This window comes from Chelonoidis abingdonii, chromosome 10 (assembly GCF_003597395.2).
Source record: "Chelonoidis abingdonii isolate Lonesome George chromosome 10, CheloAbing_2.0, whole genome shotgun sequence".
Classification (NCBI taxonomy): Eukaryota; Metazoa; Chordata; order Testudines; family Testudinidae; genus Chelonoidis; species Chelonoidis abingdonii.
Window position 1 is genome coordinate 73,326,477 of NC_133778.1, and position 15,515 is coordinate 73,341,991.

General features: G+C 43.4%; 1 protein-coding gene across 1 annotated transcript in view; it reads right to left on the bottom strand.

Annotated features, from left to right (window-relative positions):
• Positions 1-15,515, bottom strand: part of PTPN4 (protein tyrosine phosphatase non-receptor type 4) — a 204,525-nt gene that overhangs the window by 59,000 nt on the left and 130,010 nt on the right. The window contains 1 exon segment of the mRNA XM_032795835.2: positions 13,464-13,532. Within this exon segment, the coding sequence (XP_032651726.1) occupies positions 13,464-13,532 (69 nt within the window).

The window sequence follows — 15,515 nt, forward strand, 5'->3', positions numbered from 1 at the left end:
TTAGAAGAATTTGAGGCTGCATTTGCAGCTAAGAATTTGAACATTTACCACACAGAGTTACAAGGATTCATTTTCACATTCATTAGTGTGCTTAAATCTATCATTTTAAAAAGGAGACAGTGCATTCTAGTACTTCATGACATCAATAATTCTTTTATCCTTTCAAAACAATATTGCTCTAAACCACCTAATTTGTAGATACTAAACTTTGAAAACCTTCCTCAACACTTTATAGGCTGCAACAGATTAATACAACTTTCTCTAAGATAAGAAAACTCATGCTTTTTTTTAATCTGAAAACAATATCACTCAAAAAAAAAACAACTCACCTTATTTACTGTACTCAGGTTCTGATCTCTTAAAATACTACTCTCTGCTACCATCATAGACAACTGAAGAGTTTACCAGTGAAGTTTATATTCAAATATTTTATTTTAATAACAGTTCTAACCTCAGAGTCCCACCCACTTATGCTTGCTGTCTCTGTTTCCTGTTCTTTGGGGAAATTTCGAAGAAAAAGTTACCACACTGCAGCATGAGCTTTTCGATGCTGTGGCTTTTTGGTTTCTGACCTGAGTACTAATTTTCAATACCTCTATGTCTAATTTCACGCAATCTCTCCTGGATAACTTTTTTAGGTATACTCTGAAATATTTTAGCTATTGATTTAATTCTTCTTCTGCATCACTTTAATTACTGACATTCAAAATAACTTCTAATGCTGGGAAGAGGTAGACCACCAAACCATTTTAAAATGCTTGCATGGCCTTTGAAAGTTCAGTAGAATCCTGAATTTGGATGCATCAGTGGATGCGTTTTCATCTCCATTATAAGGAATAGCCATTTGTAGTGAGGTGGAGTGGCCTCCCTTTGGACTTATGAAGGACCACTACCCTTCCCCTAGTGGGTGGAGCCAGACCTGACCCGCCCTCCACCAGAAGTACCAGGGTGGGACAGGAAGTATAAAGAGAGGGCCCTGAAGCTCAGTTGGGCAGGAGCCACGGAAGGAGACAGACCTCTCCAGTCTGCTGCTGACCCTGGGGAGATGTTGCTGGGACTGCTGTCTAAAGATTGCTCTGCCCCGCCCAAGGGGGCGAGAGCATCAGATTGTTACTGCTTGTTCGCCTCTGCTAGGCGGTTACAGAGCTATAGACTTCTTACAGCTCAGCTCCGGCAGCGATACCTGAGCCAGAGTGCTGTTGCCTAATACAGCAAGGTGGAATGGCCTCCCTCCCCATTTGAGTGAGGGACCACTACACCATTTAACACAGTTCACTAACCTTAAGATTTAATCCTGCTGTCCAGTCAGTCTGCAGATTCAGAGATGTTACTAAACAGATCCATGGAGCTGGGAGGAGGCACTATTTGAACAGGGATAAGGACTGATTTTTTACCTGCCCAGCCAAACACAGGGGCAGTTGTGGAGAAACCCAGCACGGTAGCACACCATTTAGGAAAATTATGAATTAATAGCCAGGAATATGAAATTCATTATATATAACACCTGAGGAGAGGCTGTAAGCTGCTAGAGCTTCAAACAGAGAATCAGCCCAAACACACAAAAGATTTAAGCAGCACTACAGAACCTGACTGCATCCCCTTTAAGCAGAATTACTGCTCATGTTAAGCAGGAGAAGGTGACTTACTGTAACTGGATGTTTTTCGAGATCTCAATCTGGATTCCAAACATGGGTGCGCATGCACGCCATTGCCAGAGAAATTCACAGTAGTGTCCGTTGACCCGCACATGTGTTGCCCACATGGCATGTCTGAGGCTTTAAGAGGTTGCCCGGGTCCATGCCATTCCAGTTCCCTCTTGCCAGACAATAGGAAAGCCTGGAGTAGAGGGGATGAAGGGCAGGACTGAAATCCAGATAAGGACCACACATCTTGAAGAACCTAACGTAATAGTAAGTAATCTTCTTGACTTCGAATGCTGGTCCCTAAATGGATTCCAAACATGAGATAGCAACCAGCAGTATTCAGCATGGAGGCGGGCATGAAGGTGCTCCAGCAATAATAGTTCAAAGGACAGCATGACCAACTGCCACATCTGCCGCTGGAAAGGCTAGGACACAATGATCTGTAAAGGTGTGAATGGAGAACTAAGTGGCTGCTCTACAAATATCCTGCCACGGGATGCCCACAAGGAAAGCCGACGTGCTGCATGAGCCTGTGTCAAGTGGGCTGTGACCCATGGAGTGGGGGGGAAACACCAGAGAGTGCACAGCAGTCAGTGATGCAGCAGGAGACCCAGCGGGAAACATGTTGCAGGGAAAGAGCGTGGCCAGGATGGCAATGAAGAGGCAAGGGGTGGTGCGGAAGGCTCAGGCGCACTAGAGGTAAAAGGCCAGTGCTTAGCATACATCAAGGGAGTGTAGGAATTTGGGGTAAAGGCATAGGGAGACCCTGTCATGGTGAAAGGTGGGTCTGTCATCACGACTGTCAGTTTGTTGATGCGTTGTGCGGAGGTGTTGATGACCAAGATCACCACCTTCAGAGAGGTGAGCAAGGGAGCAGATGAACAGGGGTTCAAAGGGCAACTTAGTGAGGGTGGGGAGAACAAGGTTGTGGTTCCAGGGTTGGTTTTTCTCACCGAGGTGAAAACATCAAGGAGACCACAGAGGAAGCGAGCAGTAGTTGGATACATGAAAACAGAGAACCCATCCACAGGTAAGAGGAAGGCACTGAGTGCCACTAGGTATATTTGAACAGAAGAGTAAGCGAGGTCTGACCAACTAAGATGGAGACAGCAATCCAAGATCACAGAAAAAAAAAAACAGAGGTCGTGGTGCTGTGCCCAGGCACTCAAGCAGTGCCACTTTGCAAGGTAGCAAGCCCTGGTAGATGGGTACCTACTGTGCATGAGGACCTCGTGCACAGGGGCAGAACACTGGCAAGCTCCATCCAAATACCAGGTCAAGAGGTGAAGAGGGCTGGAATTGGGGTACTGGAGGGGGCTGTGGGCATGAGTGAGGAGATCAAGGAGCAAGGGTAGGGGAATTGGGGGATTAGTGGAGAGATGAAGGAGGTCTGGAAATCAATACTAGCGGGGCCAAGCAGAGGTCCCAAGGAGAACAGTCCCTCAGTCCTGGTGGATTTTGCTTAGGATCTGGGGAAGCAGGAGAATAGGAAGGAAGGTGTAATAGAGCTCCACTGGTCAAGGGAATGAGAAGGGCATCTCCCTGTGAACCAGGACCAAGGGCTCCTCTGGAGCAGAAGAGGGGGAGTTTGTGGTTGGTCAGTGTGGTGAAGAGGTCCCATCGAGGAGTGCCCACTCATGGAAGATGGAGCAGAGAACAGGATTGTGGAGTTCTCATTTCTGGTTTGCATGTAAGGAGTGACTGAGTTGGTCCGCAGGGGAGTTGTTCATGCCCAGAAGGTGTACCTCTTGGAAGCTGATGCTGTGCCAGAAGCACCAGTTCCAAAGGAGGATGGCCTTGGCACAGAGGAAGAGGGATCAGGCTCCACCCTGCTTGTTGACATATACGACTGCTGTCACTTGGACATGGCGATGGTGGAGAAGTGGCAGAAGGTTCAGCAAGCTAAGCAGATGTCACATGGTTCAAGAATGTTGATGTGCATCCTTGCCTCACGGTGTGACCAGAGACCCTGGGCCACGCAACCGTCTAAGTGGCTCTCCAGCACGAGTGAAGCATCGGAGGTGAGAGTAGTGTGAGGCATGGGCAGAGCGAATGGAACTCCTGAGAGAACCATGCTGCCTGAAGGGCCACCTTGGCAACTACCTTGCCCTTGTCTGTAAGACGTTGAAAGTTCTGCTGTTTATCGGGGGCAGGAAGGCTTGAAAGTCCGCAAGTTTTGGGTAGATCAGGAAGTCCATTTGCCAGCATGGTCTGGTAACTGGCACTGCAGAATTGAATGCCCTTGGAGGAACAGACCTTACAGTCAATAAGGTTCAGCTTTTTTGCTGCCCAGTCTAGGGGTGTATGTGGAATGGAGATGTTGCTGGCAAGCATGTTCTGTGGCCACCTGGACTACCAAGGAGTTTGGACGAGAGTGGGAGAACAAGAAGTCTGTACTCTTAGCTGGAATGAAGTTACCTACACTCACCCATTTTCTAGTGGGGGCGCAGGAGGCTGGCGTGTGCCAAACTGCTTGTGCCAGTTGGAGAATGGCATAGTGTATGGGCAAGGCAGTTCAGGAGGGCCCAACAGACAACAGAATGTCTAGGAACTGATCCTGGTGGTCCTGGACATCTTCCACAGGGAGGCTGAGGGCCATCGCCATATGGCAGAAAAGGTCCTGGTATTGGGCATGGTCATCCAGAGGTGAGAATGCAGGTGAGATGATGGCATCATTAGGAGACGAAGAAGCCCCAGCTGGGACAGAGGGAGCTGTCGGCACCAATGGTACAGAGGGTGCTGGAAGACTGGAGGCTTTGTGGGGATCCTCGCAGACAGAAGGATCAGCGGGAGGTGAAGACAGTCAGTGATGTGGGCATGAGGAGAGTCCACAATGGCAGCTCAAGTCCCAGGCAAACCAGTATGGCAAGCACAGGGGTCGCCCAGCATGGTAGGTGAGCCATGAGTTGGCTGCTGGGCTATAGTGAGGCAGATAGGGTTGGCAGCGGGGATCCACGCTGTAGGAGTGAGCCGGCGAGAAGGCTGTGTCCTGTTCAGAAGACCAGTCTGACTACGAAGAGGGATCGGGTAGAGGCGGGGCTGTTGGTGTCAGAGGAGATGTCAGTGTGGGGTGGAGAAATGGAGGGCGATCCATGAGGAAAAGTTCTGTGGCCAGAGACAGAAAGCCAAGGACTACTGGCTGTGCAGAATGCTGAGGAGAGCCAGAGAAGGGCAGCAGCTGTTCGGCTGTCGGTGCTGTAGGGGAACAAGCGTCCTGCAGCGTGCAGGACCAGGTGGGACAGACCAGACGGTTTCGATGGTGTGGATGGCACTGGAGGTGATGGTGGCAGGACTGTCACCACAGCTGAGAGGCGGTGCCAGCGGAGCACAATGCTTCCTCTTATACTCCGAATGAGGCTTCAGCGGAGTGGGAACCTCAGAGTTGACATGAGACTTCTCACCTGACCTGGTGCGGCTCGGGGAGGTAACACTGCATTTAGCGGCTGTCCTCATTGGGAATCTGTCCTTATGCCCATGAGTGTGCATCCCACGCAATGGGATTTGGGTGGAGGTGGCAGCGCTGCTGATGCTGCGTGGGAAGAGTAGAGTAAAGCGCCGGCAATTGCTCTTGGTTTTACCAATATTTTTTTTTTTTTATTCATCTGTGAAGAAAAAAGTATATCCTAGGAACAAATGGCTACATCTCCCATCTTAGCACTAGAGGTACTGGGAAAACTTCATTTCATAATCTGTATTTTGGACCCATGTCCTGCTTGGCAGGTGAAGGCCAGTGGGAAAGTCCATTGCTGATGATCAATTCCTCATTTAAGGAGCAGTAGAGGTTTGCTGGCTAGTATTGGTTCTGCTTGAGAAACATCTCAACACAGACAATCTGGCCAATTCCTTACTTGCGGCAAGTCTTCCTTTTACAAGTGAGACAACACTTCTTACAATGAAGCATAGGAAAAAAAAATTCTTGTTAGGTGGGTAGGAGAAGAGAGGAGTCAGTGAATTTGAGCATCATCAGCAGTAAGCTTCTCTTATCAAGCTAGCTACATATGCAGATAAGTGCCTCTCTTGACATCATCAACTATTTAACAAGCTGTATTTCAAAACTGCTAAAATTTAGGATGCTATACTGTATTTTTCAGTTTGTTCAACAAGTGTAAGTAAAATATGCACTAGTATTGCAGTTACAAATCTGAGGCCTGATCCCAAGCCCAGTGAAGTTAACGAAAGTCTTCCCACAGACCTTAATGGTCCTTGGATCAAGAAGCATGATCTTGAAGGATAATCATGCAGAAAGAACAGCAATTACTGTGGGTTTTTGTACTTGGTCATTGTTTTATTTATTTATGTATGTTACAACTGATATTTCTCAGGACAGTTGCTCACAAAGATAATAGAACTATCTTCCTTACACTAAATTCGGTATTCTGTACTTGTATGTTAACTATCTAGTCCAGCCCCTTGCACTGAGGCAGGACCAACTACAGGCAGGTATTTGTCTAACCTGATCTTAAAAGCCTCCACTTATGGGGGATTCCACCCTTGGAAGCTTATTGCAGTGTATAACTAACCTTATAGTCAGACAGTTTTTCCTAATATCTAACCTAAACCTCTTTTGCTGCCGACTAAGCCCCTTACCTCTTGTCCTTAACATATTAATTATTAGGTGTACTCTCAGTCTTCTTTTTGTAATACTTCACACCCAGTTTTTTTAACCTATCCTCACAGGTCAGATTTTCTCAACCTTTTTATCACTGTTGCTCTCCATTGGACTCTCTCCAATGTGTCCATATCTTTCCTAAAGTGTAGCACCCTGGATTGGGCACAGTACTCCAGCTGAGGCTCACGAGTGCTGAGTACAGCAGGACAACTACCTCCCAAGTTTTACACGACAGTCCTGTAATTCTCTGCAGAATATTAGCCTTTTTCACAGCTATATCACATTGTTCACTCATCCTCAATATTTGATCCACTATAACCCTGAGATCCTTTTCTGCCGTACTAACACCTAGCCAGTTATTCTCCATTTTGTAGTTGTGCATTTGATTTTTCCTTCTTAAGTGTAGTACTTTGCACTTTTCGTTACTGAATTTCATTTTGTTGATTTCATACCAATTCTCCAATTTGTGAAAGCCTTTTTGAATTCTAATCCTGTCCTTCAAGGTGCTAGTCACTACTCCTCCAGTGTGGTGTCATCTGCAAATTTTATAAGTGGATTCTATACTCCATTACCCAAGTCATTAGTGAAAATACTGAATAGTACTAGACCCAGGACTGACCCCTATAGGACTACACTAGCTACATCCTCACAGTTCGACAGCAATCTATTGATAGCTACTCTGAGTACAGTTTTTCAACCACTTATGCACCCATCTTATAGTAATTTCATCAAAACCACATTTCCCTGCTTTGCTTATGAAAATGTCATATGGTACTGTATCTACTGCTTCCCCCCATCCAATATCGCCAGCAGTCCTGTTAAGGACGGAAAATAGGTTGCTTGGCATGATTTGTTCTTGATAAATCCATGTTGGCTATTACTTATTACCCATATCCTCTAGGTGCTTACACATTGATTAATACTTTAGATATTAAATACTGTATATTCCATTGCAAATAGCCTATTACATCATTCTATAGCAATCCTTCCCAATGTTCTTGGTTTCATAACACAGAACATGAATATCTACAACACAAACCTGCTTAATGAGGACCAACTGTAACATCGACAGAAATGCTAACCACCACCATTTAAAAAAAACAGATCTATACAAAACAAAAACTACGTCTACTGAGGCAGAAAATTCAGAAGCGCAGGTTCCAGGAACAAAATCCACATAATACCAGGGAAAGTCAGAGAGCAAGAATTAGCCTCTATATTAATCTGAAGGGACTAATGTGAACTCAGCATTATAGTTTGTAATTTAAATGCACAATAGGTAAGAGAAATTGTACTTCAATCCCTTGTACATATGTAGTATATTTTACAAACATCTGACATTTCATATTGCTTTTCTTTCTGAGGAATCCCAATGAACCTTACAAATTAATATGCAAACCATACATAGAATGCTTCATTCACTATACAAAAGCAGTTAAAATTCTGATGCCTGTATCCCAGAGTTATCAGTTAAGAGCAACAGCCCCACAAAACAGCTTAGAATAGATGTGAGGAAGAATGCTGCATTCAAATGAAACTGCAGGAAGAATTTTAGGTTAACCACACAACCCATGAAGTTGGAATCTGGCCAGGACACCTGAATTAAACACATCTACTCTTATGAATAGATACTCAGCGGACTGTTGGAGTAACCATAATCTTGGCTTTACATCTTATCAAGAAGATAGGTTCCCAAGCCACAGTGCCCACTGCACCATGGGGCATTAGTTCAGCAGCAGGGTGGAAAAACGTCAACGATTTAAAAAAATTAAAAAAAAAAAAAAAATTAAAAAAAACCAGATTTTTTTATTTAAATCGAATTTTTTTGATAAAATGCTTTTTGAGGAAAAAACCTATCTAAAGATAGTTTTAATTAAGATCCATTATAGCTCAAAGATATTTCATCATGGAATAAAGATTACAAATTCTAATTCTATAGTATGAGACAATATATTCACGTAATGTTTAAGAAAAGGTTTGTAAATGAGTTCTAACAGTTCATGGATTAGGGACCCAATCTTACGGGATTCCAGGGGCTTCTGTATATATTATTTAGGTTAATCTTTCTATCTACCCAATGGGACTTAATGCTCAGTCTAGAAGATACCATCGGAGATGCTTAGTTTCGCAGTTCTCAAACTGTGGATTTGTGTCTCCAGAGGTAACATGCTTGTTAACAGCAAAAATGTTGTTAATATTATATAGAGAGAGAGAGAGAGAGAGAGAGAGAGAGAGAAATAACAGACCTCAACCCTACTGTCCCCCCATTAATTTTGTACACAGCGTCAATCTCTTTACCTTCTCTAAACTGCAAAGTTTCAAAAGTTCAATGAATAGGAGATTGTTGGGAGTGGAATAGATCTGGACAAGGAGAAGAAGTCTGGAGATAAATGTCTGAGGGAGGGATAAACAGTAGAAACAAAGTGAACGTTTGACTTAGCATATGGGTGCTAAGAGTTAGCGGATGTGATTTGAGAGCCATTGGCCATATTCTCTGAAACTCATGCGGATAGGGAGGTCCAGGATGACTGGAAAAGGGCTACCGTAGTGCCCATCTTTAAAAAAAGGGAAGTAGAGGATCCAGGGAACTGCAGGCCAGTCAGCCTCACTTGTCCTTTAAATCGGCTTTCTGTACTCATTGACTGGAAGATAGTTATGTAATGCCAATTATTTTAAAAGGGCTCTAGAGGGGATCCTGGCATTACAGACCAGTAAGTCTAACGTCAATACCAGGCAAATTAGTTGAAACAATCGTAAAGATCAAATTGTCAGACACATAGAAGAACATAAATTGGTGGGGCCAAAGTCAACATGATTTCTGTAAAGGGAAGTCATGGTCTAACTAATCTATTAAGTTCTTTGAAGGGGTCAACAAACATGTGGACAAGGGGGATCAGTGGACATAGTGTACTTAGATTTCCAGAAAGCCTTCTGAAAAGGTCCCTCACCAAAAGCTCTTATGTAAATTAAGTTGCCACGGGATAAGAGGGAAGTCTTTTCATGGACTGAGAACTGGTTAAAAGACAGGGAACAAAGGACAGGAATTAATGGTAATTCTCAGAATGGAGAGGGGTAACAAGTGGCGTCCCCAAGGTCAATCCTCGACCAATATCTTCAACGTTATTCATAAATGATCTGGAGAAAGGGGTAAAAAAACGATGGGCAAAGTTTGCAATGATACTAAACTGCTCAAGATAGTTAAGATCAAAGCAAGGACTGTGAAGAACTTCAAAAGATCTCACAAAACTAAATGATTGGGCAACAAAATGGCAAATGAAAATTCAGTGTGGATAAATGTAAAGTAATGCACAATGGAAAAAATAACCCCAACTACACATACAATATGATGGGGCTAATTTGTACAACGAATCAGTTAAAAGATCTTGGGAGTCATCATGTATAGTTCTCTGAAGACGTCCACCAGTGTCAGTGGCGGTCAAAAAAGCAAGCAAGATGTTAGGAATCATTTAAAAGGGAAGAAAATAAGACGGAGAGTATCTTATTGCCGTTATATAAAATCCATGGTACGCCCACAGCTTGGAATACTGCGTACAGATGTGGTCTCATCTCAAAAAGAGTATACTGCATTAGAAAAGGTTCAGAGAACGAGCACTAAAATGATTATAGGGTTTGGAAGGGTCCCATATATGAGAGCGGTAAAGAGGCTAGGATTTTTCAACATTGGAAGAGGACCTAGGGGGGACTTGATAGGGTATATAAAATCATGAGTGATGTACAGAAAGTAAATAAGGAAAAGTTATTTACTTGCTCCCATAAAAAGAACTAGGGGCCACCAAATGAAATTAATGGGCAGCAGGTTTAAAACAAATAAAAGGAAGTTCTTCTTCACACAGCGCACAATCAAATTATGGAACTTCTTGCTTGAGGAGGTTGTGAAGGCTAGGACTTACCAGCGTTTAAAAGAGAACTGGATAAATCCATGGAGGTTAAGTTCGTTAATGAATATTAGCCAGGACGGGTAAGGAAGGGTAGAGATGGATGGCAGGAGAGAGATCATTTGATCATTGCCTGTTGGGTTTCACTCCCTCTGGGGCACCTGGCACTGTTGGTAGACAGGATGCTGGGCTAGATGGACCTTTGGTCTGATACAGTACAGCCATTCTTATGTTCTTAAATCATCCCAGCCAGGGCTTTGTCAAGCCTGACCTTAAAAACCTCTAAGAAAGGAGATTCCACCACCTCCCTAGGTAACCCATTCCAGTGCTTCACCATCCTCCTAGTGAACAAGTTTTTCCTAATATGCAACCTAAACCTCCCCCACTGCAACTTGAGACCATTACTAATTGTTCTGTCATCTGGTACCACTGAGAACAGTCTAGATCCATCCTCTTTGGAACCCTCTCTCAGGTAGTTGAAAGCAGCTATCAAATCCCTCTTCATTCTTCTCTTCTGCAGACTAAACAATCCCAGTTCCCTTCCCAGACAAAGCCCTGGCTGGGATGATTTAGTTGGGGATTGGTCCTGCTTTGAGTAGGGCGTTGGACTAGATGACCTCCTGAGGTCCCTTCCAACCCTGATATTCTATGATTCTAACATAAGGTTGCAGTGCTCATTTGATGCACCTCCTAGTCAAAGACTTCAGTGTTCCAGAAATAAAGGCTAATGTAGTTGAAACTGCAAAATATTTCTGTAACAACCACTTTGCAGCAGCGGCTCAACATGCTAAATCTCCCACGAGATGCAAGATTGAACTTGGTAGTGGATTCTTTTGAGCACTATATCAAGAACTGACCTAATCTGATGACAACTTGTGAACAAAATCATGAAAAAATAGATGGCACTGTCATAGTCAAAGTTCTCAACATTGGGCTTAAGAGAAATACAGTAACTACTCACTTACCGTCCTCCCGCTTAACGCTGTTTCGAAGTTACATCGCTGCTCCAGTAGGGAACGTACTCGTCTAAAGTTGTGCAATGCTCCCTTATAACGTCGTTTGGCTGACTTTACAAGGAAGCATTGCATAAGTTCCTCTTCTCTGCCTCCTCCCCTTCGCTTCCTCCCTTCTCCCAGCACTTACCCTGCCACTCAATAGCTGTTTGGTGGCGCTTAGGACTTTCTAGGAGGGAGGGAGGGAGAGAGAGGGGGAAAGCGTCGCTTCTCTGGCCACCGGCTACGCGGCTGCCCCTGCTCCTCCTCAGTCCTCTAGCCCGTGCTCGCAGGGCCCTAGGGCCCTTTAGCCCAGGGCCCTGCAGCCTCTAAAGCCTATGTATTCTGGGTGGCCCTCCCTGCGGGGCGGGGGGAGGGAGAGGGTGCGAGCTCCCAGAACAGCGTCCATGGGGACGATGCCGCGCTGCGCAGAGCCACCTGCACACCCCCTGCACCAAACAGGAGCTGCCCCAGATAAGTGCTCTGCACCTCCTGCCTACCCCAGCCGTAAGCCTCCTCCCACAACCCCACGCTGAGAGCCCTCCCGCACCCTAATTCCCTCCCAGACCCTGCACCTCCACCCTGAGTGCCATCCTGAACCCTAACTCCCTCCCAGACCTTGCACTCACAAAAGCTTATGCTCCAATACTTCTGTTAATCTATAAGGTACCACAGGACTCTGAGGCTTTTTACAGAATACAAAATGTACAGTGCTCATTTTATATTAATTTTATATGACAACCTAATACAAGTACTGTAGTGCAATCTCTTTATAATCAAAGTTGAACTTACAAATGTAGAATTATGTACAAAATATAACTGCAATCAAAAATAAAACAATATAAAACTTCAGAACCTACAAGTCCACTCAGTCCTACTGCAGCCAATCACTCAAACAAGTTTGGTTACAATTTGCAGAAGATAATGCTGCCCACATCTTGTTTACAATGTCACCTGAAAGTGAGAACAGGCTTCTGCATGACACTGTTGTAGCCTAGTAAAGATCCGCCCAATTGACCGTAGATGGCTCTCCAGTCAACCCCTGTACTCTACCCCCAACGAGAAAAGCAAGGTAAGTCAAGACGACGGGAGATTTTCTCCCGTCAACCCCCCGCAGTAGATACCGCAGTAACTCAACATAAGGTACGTCGACTCCAGCTACGTGAGTTGCGTAGCATAGGTCGACTTACCATAGTAGTGTTGACATAGCCTTAGAAATCTCACATTGGTACCTTCTTCGCGTTTTGTCAAATCTGTTGTGAAAGTATTCTTAAAATGAACATGTGCTGGGTCATCATCCAAGACTGCTATGGCATGAAATACATGGCAGAATGTGGATAAATCAGAACAGGAGACATACAAATCTTCGTATTGTCTCATTAAAACATTTTATTTCCAAGACATGGACAACCACCAGTTTAGCCATTTTACACATACATTGTTTTCCATTTCCCTACCCTTTGTCTCAGATTGTAAACTCTTCAGGGCAGGAGCAATGCTTCCTTTTGTTTATAAAGTGCTTAGCATATTGTGGACACTATGGAATCCAGCAGAACAATAATAATTAGAATTACAATACTGGAGAACAGTTTCTACAATCAGCCAATTATGATAAAATGAATCACTCTGAAGGCATTCTCAAGAGAATTAACAGCAAAATTACGGTAGTAGAGGTTATAGTGAAGCACACATTTATAAAAATCTGGGCATTTAGGGCAAATATTTTAAAGGGAATTACAATTTTAGAATGTTATTGAATGAACATACCCATAAACTTGTTAGCATCCAACAGAATGAAGATAAGAAAATTCTTCTTGTAGAAAATTTTATTATTATTTTGTACTGAGGGCCCCCACTGTGCTAGGTACTGTACAGATCGGAAGACAGTCCCCACCCTGAAGAGTTTGCACTCTTTTCTTTGCAAACACATAAAAAGGAAGACACCACAGTATCCTTTTTTCAGTTATATGATTTCTTACCGCTTCTGCCCACCTCAGATAAAAAGATACATTTCAGTATTCAAATTATAACTCCCTGGGATGGGTTAAACTCCACCAAAAGAGCAGCTTACAAGAGATAAAGCTTACATGTCCATTATTTAAAAAACAAAAAAACAAAAAATCCCCCAAAATAACAAAAAGCCAAAGAAAAGTAGTTTATCATATCATCTCTATCCAAATATACTGGTATTGGGAGGAAGCTTATTGAGGTGCACTAGTATGTGTCAAAATTACCACAAAGTAACCTACTAAAAAGTCTAAGTTGAAAGAAGTATTAATTACCATATAATTAAATTCCATACAAACAAATGTAAATAGCTTACCTGGCAAAGACCCTGTCTTTGTTTGCTTTTTCTTTACCATACTGCACAGACTGGACCTCTGTCCTCCCACTGAAAGAAAATTACAACATTGGAAATGTAAAAGAAACTTCTCTACTTAATAAATATAGGCAAACTGTGCCTCCTCAGCTTAAATGCTAAATTACACTCTCAGTTATATCCAAACCATCCCACTGACTTCAGTGGATTTTAACTAAGGGCGGAATTTGGATTTACACATTCAAACCCAAGTTTCTTCTTTCGCCTTAAAATCTGTTTTGTAACACAGAGAGATTTAGTAATATTTATTCCATCTACAGAATAAAGCTCTATCTCCTTTTCCATTTTAATGCAGCCAGAGCAAGCAACCTACATCACATACTTTCACCCTTTGGAGCTACTTTACACTGTGAATCCTCCCTGCCACAAACACTACTAAAACAAAGAGCATGCTCTCTGAATTGCTCCCTACTTCCTTTAAGGAGCCAGTTTTGTTCACTCTTGAACTTCAGATGCACACATGGCAGGACTCTGAGGCAGGTAATTCTGTAGTTAGCAAAATAGATAATATAGCCCTAATCACCACCCTAGAACAGGAAGAACTGCAACTAACTACTAATAAATAGAGAAATTCAGGTAGTAAAATTAGTTCTATGAATGACCAAAACAGGACATCTTGCGAGTTTAAAAAAAAAATACCACAACAAAACAGAAAAACATTGCTTCATGAGTCAGATAACTGTTTACTCTGACACTTGTAAGTGCTACTAAATGGGCCTTTTAAAAGCCTATGCCTATAAAAGAACAGGAAGTTAGTTACTTGCCACAGTTAGCATTTTTGTCAAAGGTATCTGGTGACAATAGATCATCAACTTGTGAATCATATTTCTATTATGAATATGGGTCAAATTTTTGCATAGCTTGAAGGTCTTAACTATTGCTCTGCCTCATCATTAGAGGAGTACATCTGCCTCAGTTACCCAATGGACAGTAACTTCCCTGCCTCTATTCCTTAAAAACAATTAAACAAAATAATTACACAGAACTCTGTGTTCAAAGCACCCCCTCCTTGTGCAGACTTCAATGCCCCTCCCTGTATAGCCCCTCATATGGTTATATAAGGACTATACCGTCCCAACCTCCTACTCACCTCCTGCAGCTAGAGTTGGAGCTCTTAGCGTGATCTTTCCTTATACTTGTCTTCACAGCTCTTTGTGACTTTCTTTGTATATAATTTTAGTTTGTACCATTAGTTAGCAGTTAGGTAGTTTCTTCCAGTGGGATGCCCTTGTAATGGGTTTGGTCACAGAGACCCCCTTGGGACTGTCACCTGACGTGCTGGAATTACCTCTGAGCCCGTTTTCCCATATGCACAGCTGTTTGCTCCCCAGGTATTAATCACTTACTCTGGGTTTATTAATAAACAAAAGTGATTTTATTAAGTATAAAAAGTAGGATTTAAGTGGTTTCAAGTAATAACAGACAGAACAAAATAAGTTACCAAGCAAAATAAAGCAAAACACACAAGTCTAAGCCTAATACATTAAGAAACTGAATACAAGTAAACCTCACCCTCAGAGATGTTCCAATAAGCTTCTTTCAAGACTAGACCTAGTCTGGGCCCAATCCTTTCCCCTGGTACAATTCTTTGTTAGTTCCAGCAGACATCTTAGGTGGAAAGCAGGGGTGTTCTCATGACTCCAGTCCCCTTTGTTCTGTTCCACCCCTTTTTATAGCTTTTTGCACAAGGCAGGAATCTTTTTCTCTCTGGGTCCCCACAATCTCCTTCTAATGGCAAGGTAACACATTTTGGATGGATTCCAGTATCCTGTGACATGGTCACATGTCCTGTGAGACCCCAGCCTTCATTCTTCCAGGGCTGGCCTGCACACCCAGGAAGGTTCGCAAGTAAACAGAGCCATTTTGTTGGTCATGCATTTGGTGGAGATTTTGTAGGTGTTGGTCTCTGTCTGAGGGGTTAGAGCAGATGCGGTTGTACCTCAGAGGTACCTACAAAATCTCCACCAAGCATTCTCAAACTACAATACCCGCACG